The sequence below is a fragment of the Epargyreus clarus genome, unplaced genomic scaffold, assembly GCF_041222505.1.
Source record: "Epargyreus clarus isolate Ecla_fem2 unplaced genomic scaffold, WU_Ecla_fem_2.2 ptg000031l, whole genome shotgun sequence".
Lineage (NCBI taxonomy): Eukaryota > Metazoa > Arthropoda > Insecta > Lepidoptera > Hesperiidae > Epargyreus > Epargyreus clarus.
The window spans coordinates 3,485,770-3,511,119 of NW_027332236.1; the positions used below are offsets into that span (position 1 = coordinate 3,485,770).

The 25,350-nt window shown below is 34.9% G+C and overlaps 1 protein-coding gene across 3 annotated transcripts in view; it reads left to right on the forward strand.

The window, feature by feature from the left end:
- Positions 1-25,350, forward strand: part of LOC140754762 (solute carrier family 41 member 2) — a 102,412-nt gene that overhangs the window by 47,630 nt on the left and 29,432 nt on the right. For all 3 annotated transcript variants that reach the window (XM_073089850.1, XM_073089849.1, XM_073089851.1), the window contains one exon: positions 18,078-18,170. In XM_073089850.1, the coding sequence (XP_072945951.1) occupies positions 18,080-18,170 (91 nt within the window). In that variant the 5' untranslated portion in view covers positions 18,078-18,079. The remainder of the gene's footprint in view (positions 1-18,077; positions 18,171-25,350) is intronic.

Consider the following 25,350-nt stretch of genomic DNA (forward strand, 5'->3'; position numbering starts at 1 on the left):
TGAGGACTTATATAATAACAATAAATATGTGTGATCGTCTGTACGTATATTACTTGTTAATAGAATACAATACAATACTCTTTATTGAACACCAAATTAAATGTAAGATATACAAAATTTTAAAAATAAACTTAGTACAATTGGCGGCCTTATCACTAAAATAGCGATCTAGGCGAACATTTACTTGTTGCACAAGAAATATAAAATAAAAGAGATTCAGGGTAGGGGTGTACACTGTACAAAGGTATACGTATAATAAAGCAAGAGTCATACTTTAAGTATATCAGCAGATAGAGTGGAAGACAGAGTGCTTAAGAATAAAAGGAAGGAGTAAAAAAGAGAGGAGAATACATAAACAAGGAAATAATAGTACAATATAAAATTTAAGAGATACTATTCTAGGAGACACCATTTAAAAAGGGATCAATGATCTTTGATGTATCCCACGCTATTCGTGTTAGGTATGGTGGGATACAACGAACTGAGGGTGCGTCGTGAATTTACGTTGGTGGCAATAGCAAAATTACTTCGAGGTGCGACTTACAACCCGTTAGTGTTGCAATCTTTAAATATTTGCGTGCCAAATCGTTATGTGTGGCGACGACATCGCCCGCCGCTGTTGGCGCCTCCGGCAGCTAGGACCAAGCTACTGGCCAAGACTCCCCTCGCCAGAGCTGTTCGGATTCTTAATGAGGTCCACAATAGAAGTGACGTCTTTTGTTGTCACTGGAGTGAATTCGCAAAAGTGTCAGTGTATTTAAAAGTCTGATAAAAGTGATGTACTGCAAACCTTATAGATTCCCCACTTCTGATTTATACAAATTGTCTGGCCTGCTCTCGGTAAGAAAACTTTACGTATCAGCAACTATTCTAAAACTTCATAAAAGCTTAAAATATCAGCCTCCAGTGGCGAATAAACGTAGAAAGTATACATTGCCCTATACCGACCTATTTAAAAGTAAATTTGCATCAAGACAATACGTAAGACTATCTATTTATCTATTTAATAAAATAAACCAGGATGTAGATATATACACTATGAAATACTATGACTGTAAAAAATGTTTAAAAGATTGGTTACAAAAACTTAATTATGAAGAAACAGAATCTCTTCTTTGTACCTTCACTTGATGCACCTTACACTTACATATACACATACGTAAGCATACACACACATTCACACACATCCACACACACACACACACACACACACACACACACAGACATAATACACAGATACTATTTCATATTCACTATATATCCACTATATTATATTATATTTATTTTATATACATATATTCTTAATTATAAAATAAAATAAATTCAACATGGTTCAAATAATTATATTAAATTATAATATATTTGGAAAATTGTATTTAGTAGTACTTAGTATTGTATAAGGGAAGAGCGGGACCCTCTACTACAGGTACTAACGTACTCAAAAGAGGGTACCCAACAATATTGTAAAACAATGTACTACTTTTGATGCAATAAATCATTTTTATTTATTTATTTAATATCTTATATGTAATGCTATAATTGGGCTACTCTATCCCTTTAGGTTAAGAATACCTGTATTGAACTAATGATAGATGATGATGATAGATGTAACGATAAATAAATAAAAAAAAAATCTTAAGCAACGATATTACTTTTCTGCTTACTAAAATGTTAAACACTATATCCACCTTATAACAGTGTTAAGCGTTGCTATCTGGTTTGAAGAGTGTGCCTTATAAAAATCATTCTAACTAGTCAAGAGTAGGAAAGCAGGTATTTTAGTCTGTAGTTGTAGTATTGTTTGAAATGGCCAGAAACCCCATTGATTGGCTATACATAGCCTTCGCCGACTTCAAGCCGATAAATATATTGTTAGCAATATATTCAAAATATTTAATTATAATATTATTTTAATTAATTATTTTGTGTTATTTTCATGATGTGTTATTTTTATAATAATAAGTGCCCATTTATATAATCACTGGCTGTATGGGTTATACGATTGTGTGCATTAGCATAAAAAAGAAAAAGAACGTGCTTGGCGCGAGACTTGTATTTTACGCGGGAATAATATATGTTATAAATTGGACCAAGAAAATAGTGATTCCCACCTAATATACGAACGTATATTAATGTAGTGGATAAATATCAATCAATGTGCTTTATAAAAGTTTTTCTAACTTATTGGTCAAGAATAGCAACTTAGGTACTGGCAGACGTTAGGCACAGAAGCCGATGAACTCTTGTGGCCACATAGCAACGCATACATGCTCGTTATATTAAAAAAATGCCGTATCTTTATGAGCATAATTCAATGGCTTAGCCCTGAAAGCGTTACAATACTACGCATTTATTTGTTCGCACAGATTAGTTAGTGCGGATGGGTTTTATCACATCCGTATTATATTTGTCAATGGAACTAATAAATCAAAAGTAATAAGTTATCATAACAAAGAACTTGAAATTGCGTTCAAAATTTCGCGTGGTTTGGGTTGGGTTAGGGTAGGATTTAATTTCAAAATATACTAGGAGGTGTTAAGTATAATAGATATATACTGTGTAATGAATATAAATTTGTTATAACATTACCCATTATTAAAAAAATACTTTTTTGACAGCTATACAAATTTTAATAGTGATACAAATATATGCCAGCGTCACCCACATTTTATGCAAGCAGGTTTTTTGGTTTTCCTCAACTGTTTTATCTCAGCTCTTAATACAAATAAACTAATAATATTTTAAATAATAGTCACGTCAAAAAATATATTTTAACAACTATAAATAAATTGTTGTTTCTAAAATAGACGGAAGGAAAATTACTTTTGTTATTAGTTACATTTGTAACCTGATAAGGTTTGCCTACAAGAATAGCAGGATATACTCGTATTATTATGTAACAGCAGTATTAAGAGTTGCTATGTTCGGTTAAAGTTTGAACGGTCTTGTAAGGGAGACATACTTTTCCGAGACGTTCCAACTTAGTCCTCGGGATCTGTGGCCGACGTCAGCTAGGCCTCTTTATATTATCTAGGGTTGATGACCAAAATCCACGGGCCGCAGCAGCCACATAGACAGCAGTGGACTGCATGCAAACAAATTTTAGAAAATCGATGAGGTTCTGAAGGTGGTAGAACCCTTTGTGGTTCGACTCCGGCGGCACCACCGCCACACCTATTTCTGCCCCATAACAGTAGTGTTAAGTGCTGCTGTGTTCTGGTTTAAAGGGAGACATACTTTTCCGAGGCGTTCCAGCTTAGTCCTCAGGGGTAGCGGTGCATCTGTGGCCGACCTCGGGTAGGAATATCTAACCCTATCTGGGGTTGATTACAGATGTCCATGGGTGGCAGTAGCCACTTACGATCAGGTGACTGCATGCCTATCTGCTACTCCTATATTATATAAAAAAAAGGTTAATAAAAAAATATCGTATACAATTTTTGACGGCAACATAGGGTTTTTACCTCAATTCTGTCAAATATCTAATCACAAAACCAATTAGTTAATAACGATATTTACGGCCGCGGTTAACTAATCTTCTCAATAATGGGGAAAACTGTTTAGAACAACTAGATATTGTTGTAATTAGTGAACTATGAATAATATTCTAATAAGGAAAGGTTCAACTAACCTTGATTTGGCTATGGTAATGATTAGGGATGCGCCGAATATTCGTTTGGTATTCGGTATTCGGCGTATTCGGCATCTTTTTTGCTATTTGTATTCGGCCGAATTATTCGGTTTTAGTGCCGAATATATTCGGTTCGAGTATTTCTATTTTCTTGTATACACGACATGGTACAGGAATAAACACAATACTTCTTATATAAGATTTATGTTATATTTTAAGTCAAACTCAAATCCTATGAAGAATATGTTTGCAAATCAACATTTATTTTAAAACCTAAAATAAGTATTCATTTTTAAAACTTAAATCAACGTACAGTTTGAATGAATACACATAACTGGAAAATTGACTATAAAGAAATGGTAAACCGAATAATTCGGCCGAATATTCGGTTCGGTAAAGGTTAAACTGAATATTATTCGGTATTCGGTTATTCGGTGAAACCACTGTCCACGGTACTTCCCGGGGCCGCTGGCCGGGCGGTTTTTAGTTCCCACTCTTAGTCGTCTCTTACGACAGGCCGGGGATACCGTAGCCCTATTCTGGTCCCGAAACTACAGGGACACCAATAGAGGCCTATAGGGGGAGTCTCAGACCTTTCCGGGTGGAGAATAGGTGATTTTTTTTCAAACGGGTGGAATTATATCTTTCGCCGACAATGTTCAAAGACCGGGGACCGTTATTTCGCAGCAATATTTGTATTTACGCCATTTTTTTGGTCTTAATAAAACCATAACTGCGTCCATTACTGCCTTATTTAAATTAGATAATCATCCGTGACCAATGACCATATATTATCACGATAAAGTTTGATAATGCAAAGGATGTTGTGAAGCGGAAAATTTATTTAATCGTGCGAAAAAAATAAAAGTATTATACCGAGTGAGATTAAAGGTCAAACTTAGTAATTTTACATAATTAACGTGTATTTATCCACTATTATAAAAGGTTAATAAGTCAGTACATAGAAATAAATATAGAATATTAACTTTACCGTGTCTTAAAGGTTAAGTTCGGAGGCGTCACCGCCATGTCTTCTTAAAAATAGCATAGTTAAACACTGTTATGTTCTGGTTAAAAAGCAATGATAAAATAATGGTTAAGAAGCTCGGCCTCTCGAACGAGAGGTTCGAGGTTTAAATCCCAGACGCATCTCTGATTTTTCAAAGTTATGCGCGGATTAGAAATTAATTATGCCTTGCTTAAACCGGTGAAGGAAAACATCGTGAGAAAACCTGCATATCTGAGAGATTTAGGTATATAAAAAAAATCTCAAAGCTATGTACAGTCTACCAATACGCACTTGGCTGGCGCGATGGACTATGGCCTAATCCTTCTCATACTGAGAGGAGACCCGTGCCCAGCAGTGAGACAATAATGGGTTGATGACGATGTTCTGGTCTGATCGGTTTGATAAGGTACAGACACACATGTCATTCCACCTCAGTGTTCCATCTTAGGCAGGATTCTGATCATTCCGGTAGTCTCGGAATCTGAACAGAGTTATGGTATCCCCTGCATGTCGCATGACAAAAAGTGGTTTTCCTGGATTTCGGGTGGCAAGAGTAAGAGCTCGAAACGGCCAGCCAGCGTAAAGGTGGTAGAATCCTGCATGGTTCGACTCTCGCAGCACCACCGCCACTCCTATTTCTGCCTTATAACAAGTGTTAAGCGTTGCTGTGTTCTGGTGAAGGGAGACAAGTAGTAAGGAAGATATGCTTTTCCGAGACATTCCAGCTTAGTTCACGAGTGAACTTCAGTTGCCCAGAAAAAGGTTTCACTAAGTATAAATTGTACACTTTACTTCAATTTAATAAAAATAGCATTTACCAGGCATTCCTCAATAGTTAACAAATTTTTCTTTTAACTCAATTAAAAAAGTAAGTAAAAAATCAACTTAGTAAACTTGCATCAGTCTACGGTCCATTGCGGATTACAATGCTTTCACAATAAACCCAACTCTGTCACGGTTAGGGCCGCATTTCTTATTTAAAACGAGTTATTTTTAGTTTTTTGTTGCAGCAACAGAAATTTTTATTTAATTTTATTGTCAACCTTACTGTTTACAGTTTACTACTGGGTACTGGTCTCTTCTTAGACCCTTTAAGATCTTTAGACCATAGACAGCCACACTGGGCAAGTGCGGAGTAGTAGACTTCACACGAGCTTGAGATTTTTTTTAATAACTCCTCACTTTTTTTAATAACTTCCTTACGATATTTTCTTTTACGATATTTTACTTTCCGTTAAAGCAAGTGATGTTTTATTTGCAATTCACCTATAACTTGGAAACGTCAGTGGTGCCTGGGATTCGAACCTCGGCCCTGCGGATTAAGAGTGTGGCTCTTTGGTCGTAGAAACCCTTCGATTCTTGAGGCATCATAGCAACACCTATTTCTACCTTATAACAGCACTGTCAAGCTGCTGTGTTCTACTTTAAAGGGCGTGGTAAAGGTGTCCCCATTATCCAAGTTCTTCCTCTGGCGGAAGGTGCCACTCTTTATCTTATCTGGGATTGATTACAGATATCCATGGGCGACAGTTACATTTTACCATCAAGTGTTATGCTCATTTCTACTTCAATCTCATAAAAATAACCTGGATGCCTGTTCTGAATATGGCGCTACCCACGAATCCGTGATATAACTATTTATGTGTGCAACTGACTCACACTACGGAAATCTGTATTTAGTCTCATGGACACCAGTCTCAGTCCAAGCTATTTTAATGTCCACATTTGGTCTCAGTAACCGAATTATATAACATTTACAGGAAGTCCAGGATATACGAGTCCTACAGGATTATCTTACGTTGGGAATTAACAGGAAATTGCATTAGTTAGACATCTTTTGTTCCTTTCTCACATATGTTTTAAGTATTACGAATAGAACTTATTACAAACTTTTATTGGGGTTGCGTACCAAAAGGGAAGCACGTTACTAAGCCTCCTATCTATCCGTCTTCTGTCTATCCGTCTGTCCGTTTGTCAAAGAGCTCTATCTCTTGAATCGTAATAGATAGAGACTTGAACTTTTTACAGAGTATGCCGATACGTCGTTTCAATAAAAAAGAATAAAAATTAAAAAAAAAAACTTGTAAGTATATTGGGGGCGCCATACAAGAAACTGCTGTTCGGCGTTTTTAGCTTTATTTATTGAACCTTAAGAGGTAGAGAGTTTAGATTTTTACAATGCATTTACTTCTATGGCTGCTATGATAAAATCAATACTAAAAATAAAAATAAATGAAATTTTGGTGGTACGGAACCCTCCGTGTGCACTCGACTCCCACTTGGCCAATTATTTAACTTGACATGTTACTTTATGTATGTGAGGGTCAAATGTTGTAACTGAATTTTAAACCAGTACCCTTACCATGAGTTTTTGCGTTTTGCCAAATATGACGGTTTTGGTATTTGTTTACATATTTGCCCATACAATTTCCAATCAGCGTCCCTAACGGATTGTATCAGAACTATAGTGTCAGTAACGTAACATAAAATGTCTAAATTGACAAAATGGCGCTTTATGATTTGTCTCTCTTTTTTTGCGAACATGTGAGGTAGACAAAAAGATTTGAGCACTTACTTATTGTTACGTTTACTCGGTCTACTGAAGCAAACGGAACAGAATAATGCATTGAGCAAACGTAACTTAAAATTGTGGGATGTTTTGAAAACTCATGGCACAGTATAAGGATCTAACTGTGCTCATGGTAAGGGTAGGCACAGTTAGCCCCAACCGATTAAGTTGAAATTTTACATACACGTTTGGATTGGATGACAATGCGTGATTAGCTTAGTGACGTCATTCTAAATGCAATATGGCGGTCGACCCAAGATGGGGGACCAATTATTTTTTTGCACCTCGAGGAATAAAAAGGTTATTTTTAAAATTACCATATGTTTGTGTCCACAACACTCAAAACATGGTAGATGGACCACTTGATTTTTTTACGTTTATCTATAAGAGTGTTTCTTTATAATTTTTATTATGAAAATCCCATGAGAAGATCAGAATTACCTAAGTAGTAGGTATACCTACGTAAGATTGTTGTAACTACTATAAAACATGCCGTAACCAAAAGTTTTTAATGGAGATGGTTTTATGCAATCCACTTTACTTGGCCATATTACAACCACTTAAGGTTCGGTTATCTGCTATTGTGAGTGATAGTTGCGTAGGCTGCATTTTGTCGCTACTGAGTTGCTTAATCCGCTGTCATTCGGTTGGATTTTATAACCTAACCTCTGTTGTTAATATTCAATCTATCGAATGTTTTGCCTACCAAAGATCGATATTTGACGATAGTAAAATTTCTTTTTTTGTCAGTAAACAATTGGATTGAATGTAAAGGGTTTAATTCTAAAGGATTCGTCTGAGTACTGATTTAAGCTTACCTTTTTAGACCTAGAACGAAGTCCACTATGGTACTACAATATGAATTGGTGGAAACTCACAAAAATCTCACTTTTAGGTATCATGTGCATATAAGATACTAGCTGACCCTGATACTAGTTGCTAAATAAATAAAAAATGTTAGGGGTGAACAACCCTTATCACTTAGGGGTATGAAAAATAGATAGTAGCCGATTCTCAGACCTACTGTATATGCATATAAATTTGGTGAAATTCGGTAAAGCCATTTCGGAGGAGTACGGTAAGTAAAACTGTGACACGAGAATTTTATATATAAGATTATCTTCATTATCTACCCAAGTAATTAACTTACATTGAATAAAAATTGAAAAGTGAGAGGGTGGCCTGCATAATTAATAAGTAGGTTAAATACCCTTAGATGCTTTCTAGTATCTCTAGTAATATGAAGACAGAAGATCTATATACATACATGCTATATACATACAAATAAGTTGCACATTTACTGTGTCATATAATTTTTAGAAGACAAGGACTAACTAGCTAACACCATAATGTGTGGTTAGCAATGTTGGGGTGCCTGTCACATAGCATTTACAATGACGTCACTAATCATGTATTGTCATTTGTCATCCGAACCAAAAATGTATGTAAAATTTCATCTCATTCGATTGAGGTTAACTGTTTTAAAATTCAATTGCATTTGACCCTCGCATACAAACAAAACACTAACTATACTATTTCCTTTCTTTTATTTTCTCGATGACAGTTCTCGATGATGTCACTGTCACATAGTGACGATTCATCAAATTTTGATAAAAATAAATAAATAAAAATTACCTATCGTAATAATTATTTTATTTCGTTTCTTTTTCGAGTACCTACCTATACCTACTTATTTTACAACAGCTTCGAAAATTTTAAAGAAGTAGGCATTATAAACCAAAAAATTATACGTGTAACATCTTGTAATGAAATATAATATTATAAGTATATGTAATATAATTTTATACTTAATAAATTTGTACAAAAGTATCCGGCAGTAGTTTAGTTTCTTACATTTTGTAAAAAAACGGGTCTGTTATGGTGTTACGTTTATCGTTATAGCTCCTATAGTAATCATTATGTGTGGCACATCACTACCTGTCAATGAAGTACAGTATTATGTGTGTGACATTTTAACGTAAACATTAAACAACACAAAATTACATGACGATCTGTCATCGAAAAAATAAAGAAATGGAAATAGTATAACAAAGCATGATAAAAAACATAACAAAATATTAACAATACCAATACAAACCAATAAGAGATTATAGATAAACATGTAGTAAATTCTACAATACAATAAAAAATATTGTTTAATAAACTTAAATTGTTTATTTATATTATTATCACATGAATGCCTTGTTCAGCCGTCTGCACAGAGCTATAAAATTTATAGCCCTTTGAGTAAAACAGTTTTATTGATTGAGCGGATAAGTTTATGGACCAATCAAACAATTAATGACAACATTATCCAAAATATATTTCTAGCGTGAGATTAATGTGTAGTTTATCGAAACAATAATACAGGATAAAGTAATACATTAATATAGATAAATATTCTTGATAAATAGTGAACGATATTATTAGAATGTGACTTCAATTTGGAGGTTAAGGAAAACATTATGATTAGTTCTTACTAAGTCTCTTGACTTGAGGAAAAATATCTAAGAATAAAAAGAAAACAAATAAACATAATTGTGATGAATATTATTAAAAAAACGCATATATATATACAACCTACACACACAAACTACACACAAACACACACACGCATGTGTACGAACGTAGTGTATAGTCCGCGTAAAACTGCTAGTCCGCTCTGTGCCCTTACCATGAGTTTTCAAAACATCCCACAATTTTACGTTACGTTTACTCAATCCATTATTCTGTTCCGTTTGCTTCAGTAGACTGAGTAAACGTAACAATAAGTAAGTGCTCAAGGTTTTTTGTCTGCCTCACATGTTCGCAAAAAAGAGAGACAAAACATAAAGCGCCATTTTATCAATTTAGACATTTAATGTTACGTTACTGACACTATAGTTCTGATACAATCCGCTAGGGAAGCTGATTGGAATTTCTATGGGCAAATACGTAAACAAATACCAAAACAGTCATATTTGTCAAAACGTAAAAACTCATGGTATGGGTACTGAATATTGAAATGAATCGCGCCGCCATAGGAAATTGTATGACTACACCTGCTCGCAACAACTTCAGAGCGGACTAGCAGTTTGGCGCGGACTATACCTATAGGTACTAATTGTGTAATCCTGTTTTGGTTTAAACTACAACGTATTATATATATTGTGAAACTATTATATGTATCGCTGTTAGCTGCTGTTGTTACCTAATAAATAAATGAGTAAATATAACAAAAACTAAAATCCGGCTACAAATGTAACCTATGTCAATCCTACAATTTAATATAATAACTAGCTTTGTATAGTCTCTTTTTTAACACGCTTTTTTAATGTTGTTTATGTATTTAGTTGGTTTGCCATTTTTTAAATAAATTAATTAATTAAATAGACGAATCTAATTATGATTGACCGGCGTGACGGAGCGGTCACCATACCGGTCTGACGCGCAAAGGGTTCCGGGTTCGATCCTGACCAGACATCTGAATAATAAATTTGGATGTCTGTTCTGGGCGGGTGTTTGTGTATACGGCTTTGTGTATGTTCGTGGCACCCTAGTGTTTCCTAGTGTGGGACCGTGACTGTAGAAAGCGTCGTTAATGATACTTAAAAAATTTAATTCCGTTAAGCTTTTTGGGACGCCAAAAAACGAAACACATTAACGCTCGAAAATCATTACCTTCCACAGACGGGTCAAATAATAATATGGCATGTACCCTTATGTAATATAAAAATCCGCGCATATTGAGAAGGTGGTAGAACCCTTTGTGGTTCAACTCCGGCGGCACCACCGCCACACCTATTTCTACCTAATAACAGCAGTGTTAAGCGCTGCTGTGTTCCGGTTTGAAGGGTGTGGTAAGGGAGATAGACTTTTCCGAGGCGTTCCAGCTTAGTCCTCAGGGGTAGCGGCGCATCTGTGGCCGACCTCAGGTAGGAATATCTAATCCTATCTGGGGTTGATTACAGATGTTCATGGGCGGCAGTAGCCACTTACCATCAGGTGGACTGCATGCTCGTCTGCTACTCTCATATTATAAAAAAAAAAAAAAAAAATTACTGTGGTTACAATCTTTCCATGCCCTTTTATGACAGCATTTAGGGACAATAAAAATGTGACAAACGGACAGATAGTGCAGGCTTAGTAACAAGGTTCCGTTTTTACACATAAGGTATAAAACCCTATGTCCTTGTAGTTCCGGGACTAGAATAGAGCTACGGTATCCCCTGACTGTTGTAAGAGGCGACTAAAAGGGGGCTTTCGCGGTTGCGGGCGGCAAGTTGGGAGCTCGAACCGTCCAGTATGCTACCCCGGTAAGGACGGTGGTATGTGTGGTCGCATACCGTCGAAATCACCAGATGTTGTAGGAGGAGCAAACGCTCCCCCCGGGGAGAGCCCGATCCGGGCGTCGCGCTTGGAGGACTCCGGTTGTGTTCCGTCAGAGATCCCGGAGTTCTCCAACAAGCGCTGAGGACGGCCACCGGGGGGGTTTTAGTGCGGTAAAAATCCAAATTAACCCGGCGTCGCTCCCACGTCGTCGGGTACCTTTTGAAGGTTTCCCCCTCGAAAAGAAAAAAAAGGTACAGAACCCTAAAATGCTGCTTCAAATCTTTTCCTATTGTGGCTTAACATTCTTAGTACTTATTAGAGACAAAAAAAAGGATTTCTTCCAAAGAACTGCCATAAAATCTTACATCTATGACATCATTATACGCCATATATTCATAATAAATTGATCTTACTTCTAGGATTTCTAAATACGTTAATAATTCTTAGAATTTTTGGAAATATAAATAAATAAAAAGTGCTAATGAAGTATACGAGTGGAAATAAATTGAAAGAATGGAAAGGTATTGTTGTGTAATGTATTGTCATGTAATGGCAATAAAAATGATAGAACAATAGTCCCCATAAGCTAATAATGTTCTCACATTGGTCTTGCGAATGCCTAACACACGATACGATACGACGTCACAGTACAAATCCTTATACTGTGACGACGTCGTGTCGTGACTTGTTGCGACGTCGTTATGTGAAGTGAGACACGATCACGACACGATAGCATCGCGGTACGATTGACTGCACCATGTCGTGTCGTAAAAAGTGGTGATGCAATTTCATTGAAATTCAATTGCTAGAAATATATTCAAATTATTTAATTATAGTATTATTGTAACTATTTTTTGTGTTATTTTCATGATGTGTTATTTTTATAATCGTAAGTGCCTATTTATATTTATAGTCACTGGCTGTATGCGTCACACGATTGTAAGCATTAGCATAAAAAAAAAGAACACTCTTGACGTTAGAGTTGTATTTTGCGCGGGAATAATAAAAGTTGTAAATTCGATCAAGAAATCATTTTATTTTAATACAATAAACTTATTATCTAAAGAGTTTACATACAAATCAATTGGAAGTCGTTGATGACTTTGCCTTCCTTGTCAGATTTATTACTACTATACCGTTTTTTTTTTTCTTAACGAGGGGGAAACCTTCAAAAGGTACCCGACGACGTGGGAGCGACGCCGGGTTATGTGGGATTCTTACCGCACTAAAACCCCCCGGTGGCCGTCCTCAACGCTTGTTGGAGAACTCCTCCAAGCGCGATGCCCCGATCGGGCTCTGCCCTCGGGGAGCAGTTTTCGCTCCTCCCGCACCATTTGGTGTACACGACGCTATGCGACCACACATACCGCCGTCCTTCCCGGGATTACTACTATACCTATTAATAGTTGAAAGTCTGACATTTTCCGTCTTTCAATCTCTTCTCCAAGCAAGGAGGAGACTTCTAGAGCAGTTCATATATTATATCGATAAATATCTGCAAATTTCAATGCCATCGTATCAAAAACTGTCGTGCATCGCATCACGATGTGACCACGTGTCGTGGGTACTATTTCTGATGCACATTGTAGATTATCACGACACGATATCGCATTACACGGCATTGCAACGTGCCACGACGTCGTGTCGTATGTATTAAAATATCGTGTCGTAAGTATTTATGCCTAAATGCTGTTTCTAAGAAAAGTTAAGTCTGTAGAATAGGTAGGTAGACTTAGTCAAAGATTTATAGATTTTCTAGCACGTATTGAATAAATCTTGAATGGCGCGTAAGGTCAACGATCTATTCAATTGAATGGAATATTTTACTTTTATATAACTTGTTTCAATAAAGGTTGTATTCAAAATTAAGTGTACATTTTTCGAAATGAGCTATCTCTTATATTTTTAGAGATACTATTATTCACGTTTTTCAACTTGTTGACTACGCTAAAATGGCATTTTGTATATGTTTCGTTCACACATTATACAAAGGCCATAGTACCATCGTTCGATCAGGAAGGTACGACCGTCATAATATTTGCAAAATGTAACAGCTCTTGCGTTTCGAAAAGGTGGTTCTTTTCCTACTTCAATCATTTCTATTTATTACTAAAGGAGTCAAACCTTTTAAACCTACGAGTATTTTGATTATTCGACAAAACACTCGCCACTCGGAAAGTAAATGTATTTTTTGTAGCCTACTTACTCGGAAAGTAAAATGGAGCTTTTACCCTAGTTGAAAGCTTCTTTCAAAGGTATTTATTTCTTACAAATCACTGGAGCTTTGGGTAAGTAGGACGTTGTTTGATACGTATTTGGATGTAAAGTAGAAACGAAAATTTTGTAGGAACAAATTTGACTTGAGTAGGACTCAAAGAGCACCTAAACTTTTTGGTTTAGCCATAGATTAGTAAAGATACTTCGCCGCCTTGAATTTGAATGAAGCCACAAACGGCTTATTTTAGTAAGTTCTTTTTTTGAATTCTTGACAAATAAACACATTTTTAGAGAAAATTTACGAATAAATAACTAATACTGCGTAATTTATGTAATAAATAAATAATTATTTCAAATATTTTAGGGACATTTTAGCACGGAGACGTTGCAAAACATTTTTACGCATCTATTTAAATTCTCAAAACTGGGTACATTTTCTTGTTAGGAGTGAGTAATCTTTACTAATCTATGGGTTTAGGGTCCAATAATAAGTTTTAGTGGACACGGATAACATATGTGTCAATTAATAGTCCAAGTGATTACTAAAAAAAGTATATAAGTATTCATGAAAAGTTGTAAGTGATAAACTTTTAAAGATATTTGAGTTGAAAACCACAAGAATAATTAATTATACATTGTTTTTTAACCGACTGTGGAGACTACTGTTTTCAGTTCAGGAGGACACAATCTTTATATATATATATTTCTTATGTGCGTGTGTATGTCACTGAACTCCTCCTAAACGACTGGACTGATTTTGATGAAATTTGTTGTGTGTGTTCAAGGGGACTTGAGAATGGTTTAGATTCACAATTTAGTCCGTGGGAAAAGGATTTTTTAATTAATTTTTAATTCGTAAGTAGTTATAGAATCGGAAACTATGCATTTGATCAAGTGATGATCTTTAGCAAAGTTGTTGTCCAAGAGCCCATGAGGGTTTAGGAGTTGGTAAGACCAATTTTCGACAAATGGCACTGTCATTACAATGCAGGTACAAATTTTCCGTTTTATGTATGTCATATTATTTCTTTAAAATGCGGGCGAAGCCGCGGGCACCACAGTTTTCTATAAATTCTTCGAACTTTATTTGAACATGTCGGTTCAATATTCATCATCATCATCAACCCATTATTGTCCTATTGCTGGGTACGGATCTCCTCTCAGAATGAGAGGGATTAGGCAGTAGTCCACCGCGCTGGCCAAGTGCGTATTAGTAGACTTCACATACATTTGAGACTTTTTAAATCTCTCAGGTATGCAGGTTCCTCGCGATATTTTCCTTCATCATTTAAGCAAGTGATAATTAATTTCGAATACGCATATAAATTTGAAATTTCAGAGGTGCCTGGGATTTGATCCTCGGACCCCTCGATTGAGAGGCCGAGTTTCATAACCACTAGGCTATCACTGCATTAAATACTAGATAGTGATAATAGTACGCTTATTAAATGAAATCTGTCTGACGACATACGAACACAGTGACGCTCGTTCAAGTTCTACTAATTATGCGTGTAATTAAATATGGGAGATTGTGTTACATGGTTTAAAAAATGACAAAAGCTAAAGGTCAATGTGCCTTATGGTTGCCGGGGACTAGTGGAATGATTCACTATTGAAATCATTATCATTACTGTGCCACATTTAGGCACAGGTTTCTTCTGAGATAGAGAAGGGTCTAGACCTCAACTAGAGAAAACCAATGTTTTGGACTGCTGTGACCCGAAAAACCTCAGTAACAATACCAAAAAAATATAAAAAGCAATAAATAGCAAAAGTAATCAAGCATATAATATAGCAATAAAATAAAATTTCGAAATATTTTTTTATTAAAATTATTATTTATCTATTATATGCATATCATATAATTTCATAATGAGAACATAGTGAGATGAGACCCGTGCCCAGCAGTGGGACAGTAATGGGTTGTTGATGATGATGATAATGCATGACACTACAGTCATAATTAAATGCAAAAATAATAATACCTACGAAGGAGAAATAAATTTAACAATTAATAAATTATCCAATTGGCTTAAAAATAATAATTTAAAAATAAACATTAATATAACCAAAATTATTCAATTCCAAACTGATAATAAAAGACATATTAATCTAAATATAGTTCATGACAATACTCCAATAGAAGAAGTAGAGAAAATCAAATTTCTAGGAATAATACTGGACAAAAACTGTAACTGGAGAGGTCACATTGAATATGTTTGTGATAAGTTAGATAGGTTTGTGTTTGCAATAAAAAGAATACGGCTTATGGTATCGACGGAAGCAGCACTCAGTGCATACCATGGATATGTGTCTTCAGTTTTATTATACGGCCTGTTATTGTGGGGGAATTCGGTAGACATAATTAAAGCATTTCGCATTCAGAAAAAATGCGTACGAGCTTGGCAGATGGATTCTTGTAGACCTTTATTTAAAAAGTATCGAATACTGCCCCTAGCATGCATGTATATTAGGGAGGTCTGTCTGTTTGTTAGGCAGCACCCACACTATTTTAAAATTCAATATCAATATGTAAGAAGGAATGCAGACAAAAATAAATTTAGATTAGAATTATATAGGAAAAATGCTTATCTTACAGCTATAAAAATATATAACAACTTACCAGACAAATACAAAGATCTGACCTTAAACATTTTTAAGAGGAAAATTACCGAATGGCTTATGCAACACTGCTTTTATGACATAAATGAATATTTTCAATGTACAGAATAAAAATGACATGTAATAACTTAATACGATATATATATAATATTTTTTAATTTTAATTTTTATGTTTTTTTTTTCTAAATTTTACAACTTGACATGATTGCACACCATTGTAATGGTAGAATGTACGAACTTCTATTGCTGTAACTATCTTTGTGTACTACATTCTTGCAATAAATAAATTTCATTTCATTTCATTTCATATGGAGAGATAATAAACAATCTGTAAAACATAATTATGGGTGTTTTAAGCAATTAATTACGTATCGAAGAAGAATTAAAATATTTCACGGTTATTTATGACGTTATAAAAATCAGGTGAAAAATAGCGAAAGCGAAATATTTTAGCTAAATAAGGACTCGCCATACGAAAAGGGATTTAAAACATTACTAATTTACGTCCACAATTAGGGTTGCCACCCGTACTTTATAATAAAGTATTGTACGTTATTTCAGGTAATTGTACTCTATACTTTATGAGAACAATAAAGTACACGAAAATACTTTATTTCATGATTTGATTTAAAAGTTTAGTCGTAAGTATTTTTTCTTTAAACTACATTTATCGATTGGTGCTGAATCGATCGTCACTCGCCAGCGCGACATCCCTTAACTTAAAATATATTAATAGAGAAAAATAAAGTGTACTTTATTTTGATACTATGTCCTTTTTTTTCTTACCTATAATAATCAATATAATTTATCTGTAGAAAAAAAAGGTGGCAACCCTATCCACAATACAGAGAAAATTAATTAATACTTCACATACATTGAGAACATTATAGTATCTACTAAATAATGTAAATTCTCGTGAAATGGTCCTTCACCGTTAAATTTATTTAAATTCTAATGTATAATAATTAAAGTCAAATAGATATCTTCTAAAATTGACGTCTTTTTATTCAACAAATGGTACAACAACAACAAATGTTGGAACAACTGGTAAAATTTATTATAATTTAATACGTAAACGGCCTTTAATACGTAAACGTTTTGTATTACTAGAACATTCTAGAAATCAGCGGTGTAAATCCATGTTTGAAAGGCGTAGTATAAAAGTTCCAACTTAGCTCTCAAGGCACTCGTGGATCGTTCTCAGGTAGACAGAAAGCTTTTATCTTGTCGAGTAATTTTTTTTATATTTAACATAAGAATAGTAGAAGAACATGCAGTCCACATGATGGTAAGTGGCCACTGCCCATGAACATCTGTAATCAACCCCAGATAGGATTAGATACCCCTACTTGAGGTCGACCACAAATGCGCCGCTACCCCTGAGCACTAAGCTGGAACGCCTCGGAAAAGTATGTTTCCCTTACCACACCCTTCAAACCAGAACACAGCAGCGTTTAACACTGCTGTTATGAGGCAGAAATACGTGTGGCGGTGCCACCGGATCAAACCACAAAGGACTCTACCTTGAAACTAGAATTACTAGAACATTCTAGAACTATATCAGCGGTTTGAAAGGCGTGGTAGAGTTCCAACTTAGGCCTCAAGGGCACGCATTGATCGTTCTCAAATAGATAGAAAGCTTCTATCTTGTTTACATATGTATTTAGTGCTACAGTATCAATAAAATTGTATTAATATGTATATTTCTTTGTTTCCAGGCATGGTTGGAGCGCCCGATGTCGTCAAACCATCAGAGAAAGTCGAAGACTACTCGCCCCACGTTAACGGGAACCCTGTTTTTACTATCAGCGGTATGTATCTACTGTTTACTTAGCTACACAGTATATTAATAGCGATTCTGTCCTAAATATGATCGATTCTTGAATCGATGCGACTCGACGTGCAATAAATCGATTCACAAAAATCGAGGACCAAAAAATCGACACTCCAAAAATCGATATTTGATCTTTTCGGCTCGATTTGGCTAAGATAGCGAAAACGGTCAGCACACATTCAATCAACTTCTAAAAGACCGAATTTCGATTTTCTAGGATGAAAGATCGATTCAGTGAATTACTGGAGATCTATTAAAATAATCGATTTTTTTGGTCCAAAAGATCGATTCATCAAAGGACTTTAGGATACAAGTTAAGAAAGTCTATCGCATAACATTATTCATGCGACAAATCATTAGATATGTTTAGTTTCCTAGTTTCGGTCAAATTTGGTCAATATATGAGCTCATAAATTAGTTATAGTCATACTTATTTATAAATAAAAACCTACTATATAATAATAAACTGTTGTAGACTTCCAAATACGAGTACTTAATTACCTACATTAATTTTTGGTTATAATTCAACTATCTGTCGCTAGATGGCGCTGATCCCAATAACCATCTTGATTCTATTTATGTTGAATGCCAAAAGGTCGAACAATAATAATTTTGATATTGATAATTTAACTGAAAACGTATAGTAATCCGTGATTATTCGATAAAGTGATGATTCTACAGGTACTGATGTCATCTAAATGTGTATTACATGATTGCAAGTGCCATATGTAGTGTAATGTAAGTAAAATAGAGTGAATATTAATTCTTCCGTCTTCCATTTATTGTGAGTCAAGATGACTGTACCTTATCAGATAATCAAATAATACGGGATTTGTCAGCCCGTGTAATAATAATTAACCTTCACTTCTCACATGCCATTGATAATAATGTATTAATAGACAGAGCAGAAAATATTATAAAAAAAACATTAATTCCTTATTAAAAATAATATGACGAGATGATTAAAAAAAATATTTCAGGTCTCATCTACGGTATAACTTTTGCAAAATTTTACACTTATAAAATATCTCTTTGATTTGTGAATTGTCTGTCAAATGGTCTTAAAACATATATGTATGTATTCATATATGTATACTATCTATTATTATTTTGTCATCAATCAAATGATTTCCGCGTCACGCTAGCATATAAATATCTGAGGAGTTTTTTAAGAACTACATAATTATAAGTTCCTAGGCCAGGCTTATTAGGCTAGTATAGGTCGCTTAAAACTGCTAGTCCTCTCTGAATATAGTTAATCGCGTCGCCATAACAAATTGTACGACTACACCTGCTCGCAACAACTTCAGAGCGTACTAGCAGTTTGGCGCAGACTATAATATAGGCAAAATATGTGTTTTCTATCACTTAGGTTACCATCATAAGGTTTTTTTTATAATATAGAAGTAGCAGACGAGCATACAGTTCACTTGAACCTCAGGTTGGAATATCTAATCCTATCTGGGGTTGATTACAGATGTGCATGAGCGGCAGTAGCCACTTACCATCAGGTGGACGGACGAACATACAGTTCGTCTGCTACTCCTATATTATATAAAAAAACCGGATACACAAGCGGACACAAACACGCATGTTAGGAAATACCCTAAAATGCAAGCCTTATCAGTTGTACAGTAAACATCATGTTTTTGTAGTCAGATTAATCTAATACTCTTATCAGATTTTGGCTGTAAATGTGGATTATATTAAGCAAAATATTTATCAGAGTGTGACTAACACTGGAACCAAATCGTAAATATGGAAGGACTTTAATCCAAACTAATAAATACTAAGAAATGCATTATTAATGTTTCAAACCGGTTAGCACAGTTTGAGGAAGTTTATCGCAAGTTTCAATTTCGTCGAATTACAAATAAATGCGATAGCTTTACAAAACAAATACAGGTCTGTGTTTAATAGCTTTGTTATGAAAATCAAATTTATCAATCATGGCGTCAATTTCTAAGAATTTTTTAAACTTTATATCCGTTATACCAATCGTATGCAACTATCGATTTTGAATGACCACCACTTGAAATAAAATAAAAAAATCATTCCAATGATTTTTCGTTAGTAAAATGCATTATATGAGTAATATAATATTGCAGTCTCTAAAACAGAAAGGGCATGTTACTTTGCAAAAAAAAACTAATTTTTCACAGACTACTAAAAATGTTTTTTTGATGTGAAACATCTATAGCCGCACGTAAAACCGATTTCTGGCGTGGCGACGCATGCCGTGGCGCCACGCTATACGATGGTATATATATACAGTCTATATGAAGTAGTGTGTACGGTGTGGCGACGCGTCGCCATGCGCAAAAATCGTAATATTTTATTTTATCATTATGACATATTTAGTTCCTATCACAATATGTTCTTTTCTGCATATTACTTTTACAAAATAATGTCGATGTTTCACATCTGCCAGGCGTCCCGTGACGGCTCACATTGTTTTTTCCAAAATGCCGGAATTCGTCGAGTATCTATGCCAGAAGCGTAAGATGTACAAATTGTCTTAATTATAAAATTAAGATATAGATGTTATCTGCATTTAATAGGTGCTTATATTAAGTGTAACGTGTAAATTATACACGTAAAGAACTTTATTTACATAATCCCAGACAGATCTGAGGGCAATTAAGAGTAGACGATGATTACAGATATCAGTATCATATTATAATATATGGCTTTTTATCTTTGTGGTTTTGTTATATATGAAAATGTATCTCCAGCCAGTTGTGTGCTATGTTAAACTAATGGAATTTGGTGATGCACTATCTGCGTCTTGACCAGTGCGGAATTTATATATTTTATTGCGTTAAGGGTAGGTTAGGTTAGGTTAGGTTAGGGTCCCTATTACTAGTATTGAACCTCTTCCCGTCCGTCTGTCACAGGATTATATCTATTGAACCGCAATGGGTCAAAATTGGACAATTTGTAATAGTCAAGTTTTGATCGTAGATAGGCAAAATATTGGGAGGAGAAATTGTTAGAAATTATGGAGTAGTAAGATCATGTAGAAAATAAATTGAATATTTATTTTAAGAAATAAAGTATGAAGTCAAAATATAGGTTTAAAAAGCTTAAAAAACAGCTATAATTGATAAGTTATACTAACTATAATACAATGTGAAATGTTGAACATTAGGCACGGAGTCGGGGTATAAGTTAGTTAATAAGAAGTACAATTAGTGCACGGATGAGTAAATAAGTAGTAGTCAGAAATCACTTAGACATAACTTGTTATTGAAAGTATATATGTTAGTATTAATCCCACTTAACATGAAATGCCACTTGCGTATGAAACATGGACTCCAACACGTAACTATTTCAAGTGACAACATATGTTATTCTTGAAATATTTACATATAAATTAATAAGTACTTGTTTATGATACGAAGTCTGTAAGAAATCAATGCAAAAGTTCTTGATTTGGAAAAGGTTTTCTGTATCTCGAGGGATGTTTATGGTACCTAATTAAAAAAGTTCAAAATGTATAAAGATATATTTGAAAAATAAATTTAAGATTTTGTTTTACGAGCTCATGAAAAAAAAATTTTTTTGATAATAATACTTGGAAATTGGAATCTTGTAGTATTTTTTTATTTTCCTATTTTCTTAGCGATATCCTTATAAGGTGAATTCAAATAGTATGCTATTATCTCACAGAGTTACATGTTTGTGCCCTTCGCAGTCGAGACGATGGGACCGTGGGGACCGGAAGCGAAGCATTTCTATAAAGAATTGTCTTCGTGCCTGAATGAGGCCTCCGGTGACCCAAGAGCTGGAGCTTACCTCGGCCAACAAATTAGTTTGTCAATTCAGCGAGGTAATGCTGCTAGAATCTTGGGTACACTTCCTCGGGGCAGCGATTTGGCCCATTTATTTTATTTATAAAATGTTTGTGTTAATCTTAGTTTAAATATTTTTTTAAATAGTATTGTAATAACGTAAATCATAAATAAAATAAAATACATATATTGGTACCACAATAGAATGTAGATTATAGATTTACCTTGCCTAGTTTTAGGGCTATTTTTACCCGATAGCGGAGGGTAATGTTTTTCAAGTGCATGTAATTTTTTAGTAAGTCCCAGGTCCTTAGGAGACCAAATTCCTTGACGGATTACAACATATGTGGTGTCGTTGGATTCGTCTAAATTATGGGAGTGACATAGAATATATAAGCAATCGGTTTTTGTTTTTAGAAACATTATCTAGTTTAATTTACGAGACAATGCATGACTTGCACGTGGAAGGGGAAGAGAGGGGGGATACTGAAGCAAGTTGTATAAGTTTTCAAGATGATGATCCAATACTAATTGAAGTGGAGTGGTCTGTCTTGAAATTATAAAAACTTAAGCCTATCTATCTTTGTATGTTATCTTTTACTTAATATAAAAGATAAATGGTAATTATTAGCATATTATTACTTACCCTTGCGCCGTCTAGGTGTGCTCGGGGTGATAATTTGAAAATAAATTTATTTATCTTTGGTAAAATATAGTAGTTTTTAATATAGGTGGTAAAAGTGATTTCAAAATAAAAGAAACGATAATTTTTGAAAATATTTTGTGTATGTAGGTGTGTAGATATTTTATACAGTGATGGCTGGTAAGTAAAATTTATGATTTTATTTTTTGAGTTGGTATGTGCGTTCCCAAGTTCGTTTCCCGGCACAGCAATGTGATCAAAATACTTCACTGGATTGGATTCCGCCTAAAATAGGGAACCATCTTATAAATGTAATAATAACGAGTAATCAGTAAAAAGATTACATATTGAAAGCTGTTATAGCCTAGTGATTAAGATAGCCTCTTGATAAAGGGGTCCGAGGTTCAAATCTAATCTCTGGCAGGCGACTTTGATTTTTCAAATTTATGTTCGTATTAGAAATTAATTATCATTTCCTTAAACGGTGAAGGAAAACATCGTGAGGAAACATGCATACCTAAGAATTTTTAAAAAAAGTTTTCAAAGGTATGTGAAGTCTACCAATTCGCTCTTGGCCAGCGTGGTGGACTATGAGAAGACCCGTGCCCAGCAGTGGGACAATAATTTGATGATGATGTTACATATTCAAATGAATAACATTCTATAAATAGCTAGTATTATGTAAAATATGTGACTGCCTTGCATACTGTTTGCGATATTGTTTATTTAGTCTCTTTTACTACAATTGACATTATTTTTATGTGAATGACATTCACCTTATAACTTCTATAAGAATGTAAGCAGTTCATTGAACGTATCGCACCCTCAGTAATATAGGGGCACAATCCAAAAAAGTAGATTTTCGGGAAATCGCAATCAAAGATTCCTTGTAGCACGCAGAGCGGGTGGCGGGCGGAGGGAATGTGAGAGAGACACATATATAATAATAGGGTCATTGTTGTCCTTTTTCTAAGCCGAGGCCCGTACCTCACAGGAGGTGCCCTTGGATCAGTCGCAATCCCCATATGACAAGAGGTGGATGGTCAAGACTCCGGCGTTTAGCTGGGTCCGCAACCGTCTCTCCCTCCAGCGAAGGTGGACGGCTTAGGGAACCGGAAACGGTGACCAAAGCTATCCCTCCCTTCCAGCCCATAGTCTTCTTGTCCCGGCTGAGCCTTAGGTTCGCCTCCTAAAACCCGGTGAAGCTGTACAGGTCGCTAGGACCAACAGTAACTACACAAATCGAAAAAAAAAAATTTGTCCTTTTTCTTTCTCTGTCAGCGCTAACTGGTAGAGAATTTCATTTTACGCCCATATCATTTAAAATCCCGGTTAACAAAAATTTTGAGTTAGTCCCTTATATTGTTGAGGGTGCGGTATGTCGAAACAACTAAACGAGACTGTATCCTTATATCGTGTTCCATTCATGTATTTCAGTGTTTCTAAAACATGTTTTTTTTTTATAATATAGGAGTAGCAGACCAGCATGCAGTCCACCTTATGGTAAGTGGCTACTGCCGCCCATGGACATCTGTAATCAACCCCAGATAGGATTAGATATCCTGCCTGAGGTCGGCCACAGATGCGCCGCTACCCCTGAGGACTAAGCTGGAACGCCTCGGTCTGTCTCCCTTACCACACCCTTCAAAACGGAACACAGCAGCGCCTAACACTGCTGTTATTGGGTAGAAAAAAAGTATGCCCCCGTACCCCTATTAGATTTTCTAAAACCAACCTGTTAAAAATTTTAATGTGACGGGTACTCACGATATGCGTTATAATTTATTTTGCTGATATTTCGACCCAGTTTCTTGGATCGTGGTTACAACAAACCACGTTTCCGAAAATATCTGAATACCGCGACAGTATTAATATAAAATGTTATACACTCTTTTCAAGTCTAAAAATATAACAAAATGAGATTTATTATCAAATGCAGTAACAAAGCTATAGATAGGTATATGTTATTTATAGTGATAGGTGGGCTTGTTTTTGGTCGTGTTTTCTCTTTGATTTGTTAAGCAGATGCCATATTTTTGCATACCCCTGGAGCCCCTGACGTATTTCAAGGCGTACGCGTACTTGTGAAACACTGAACTATTCCAATAAAATGTGTGACAAATTCCTAAGTTTTCTTGTGCAGACGCGTGACAATATACTTTATATGTTGGTAATGCTATCAGCCCATCTCTAAACCAACATTGGCACGAGAAACATCGCATACTCAATTAATTATCTATCATTAACTCTTAAGGCATGTTCAGATGACAAGCGTTTTGGATTTTTAGGCTTCCGTATGTCAAAATGATAATAATGGAACGTTGCCCATATTTCTGTCTTCCTCTTTTTTCTCGAGCTAATGGTCTCTCCTTGAGGTAAAAAAGACAAACTTGTAAGAAAACGTGATCAAAATAAGACTGCTTGTGTTGCATATTTTTGCATCATTATCAAAGGTTATTTTTTATTTACAATCTTTTTGTCTTTTTTTAAATTATGTATTCTTTGATTCTTTAATATTGTCATAACGCACTTTTTAATAACGTGATGAAGTCTAAAGATGTACGGAGAACAAAACATACCTAAGTAAATATAAAATGAAAATTTCAAAACAATTAAATGAAAGTAAAAAACGTGATAAGAACGTAATATTTAATAAATAGTTTCAAATATTTTTATATTGAGTCACATTATTTAAATATGATCTCATTCATAATAAAGAT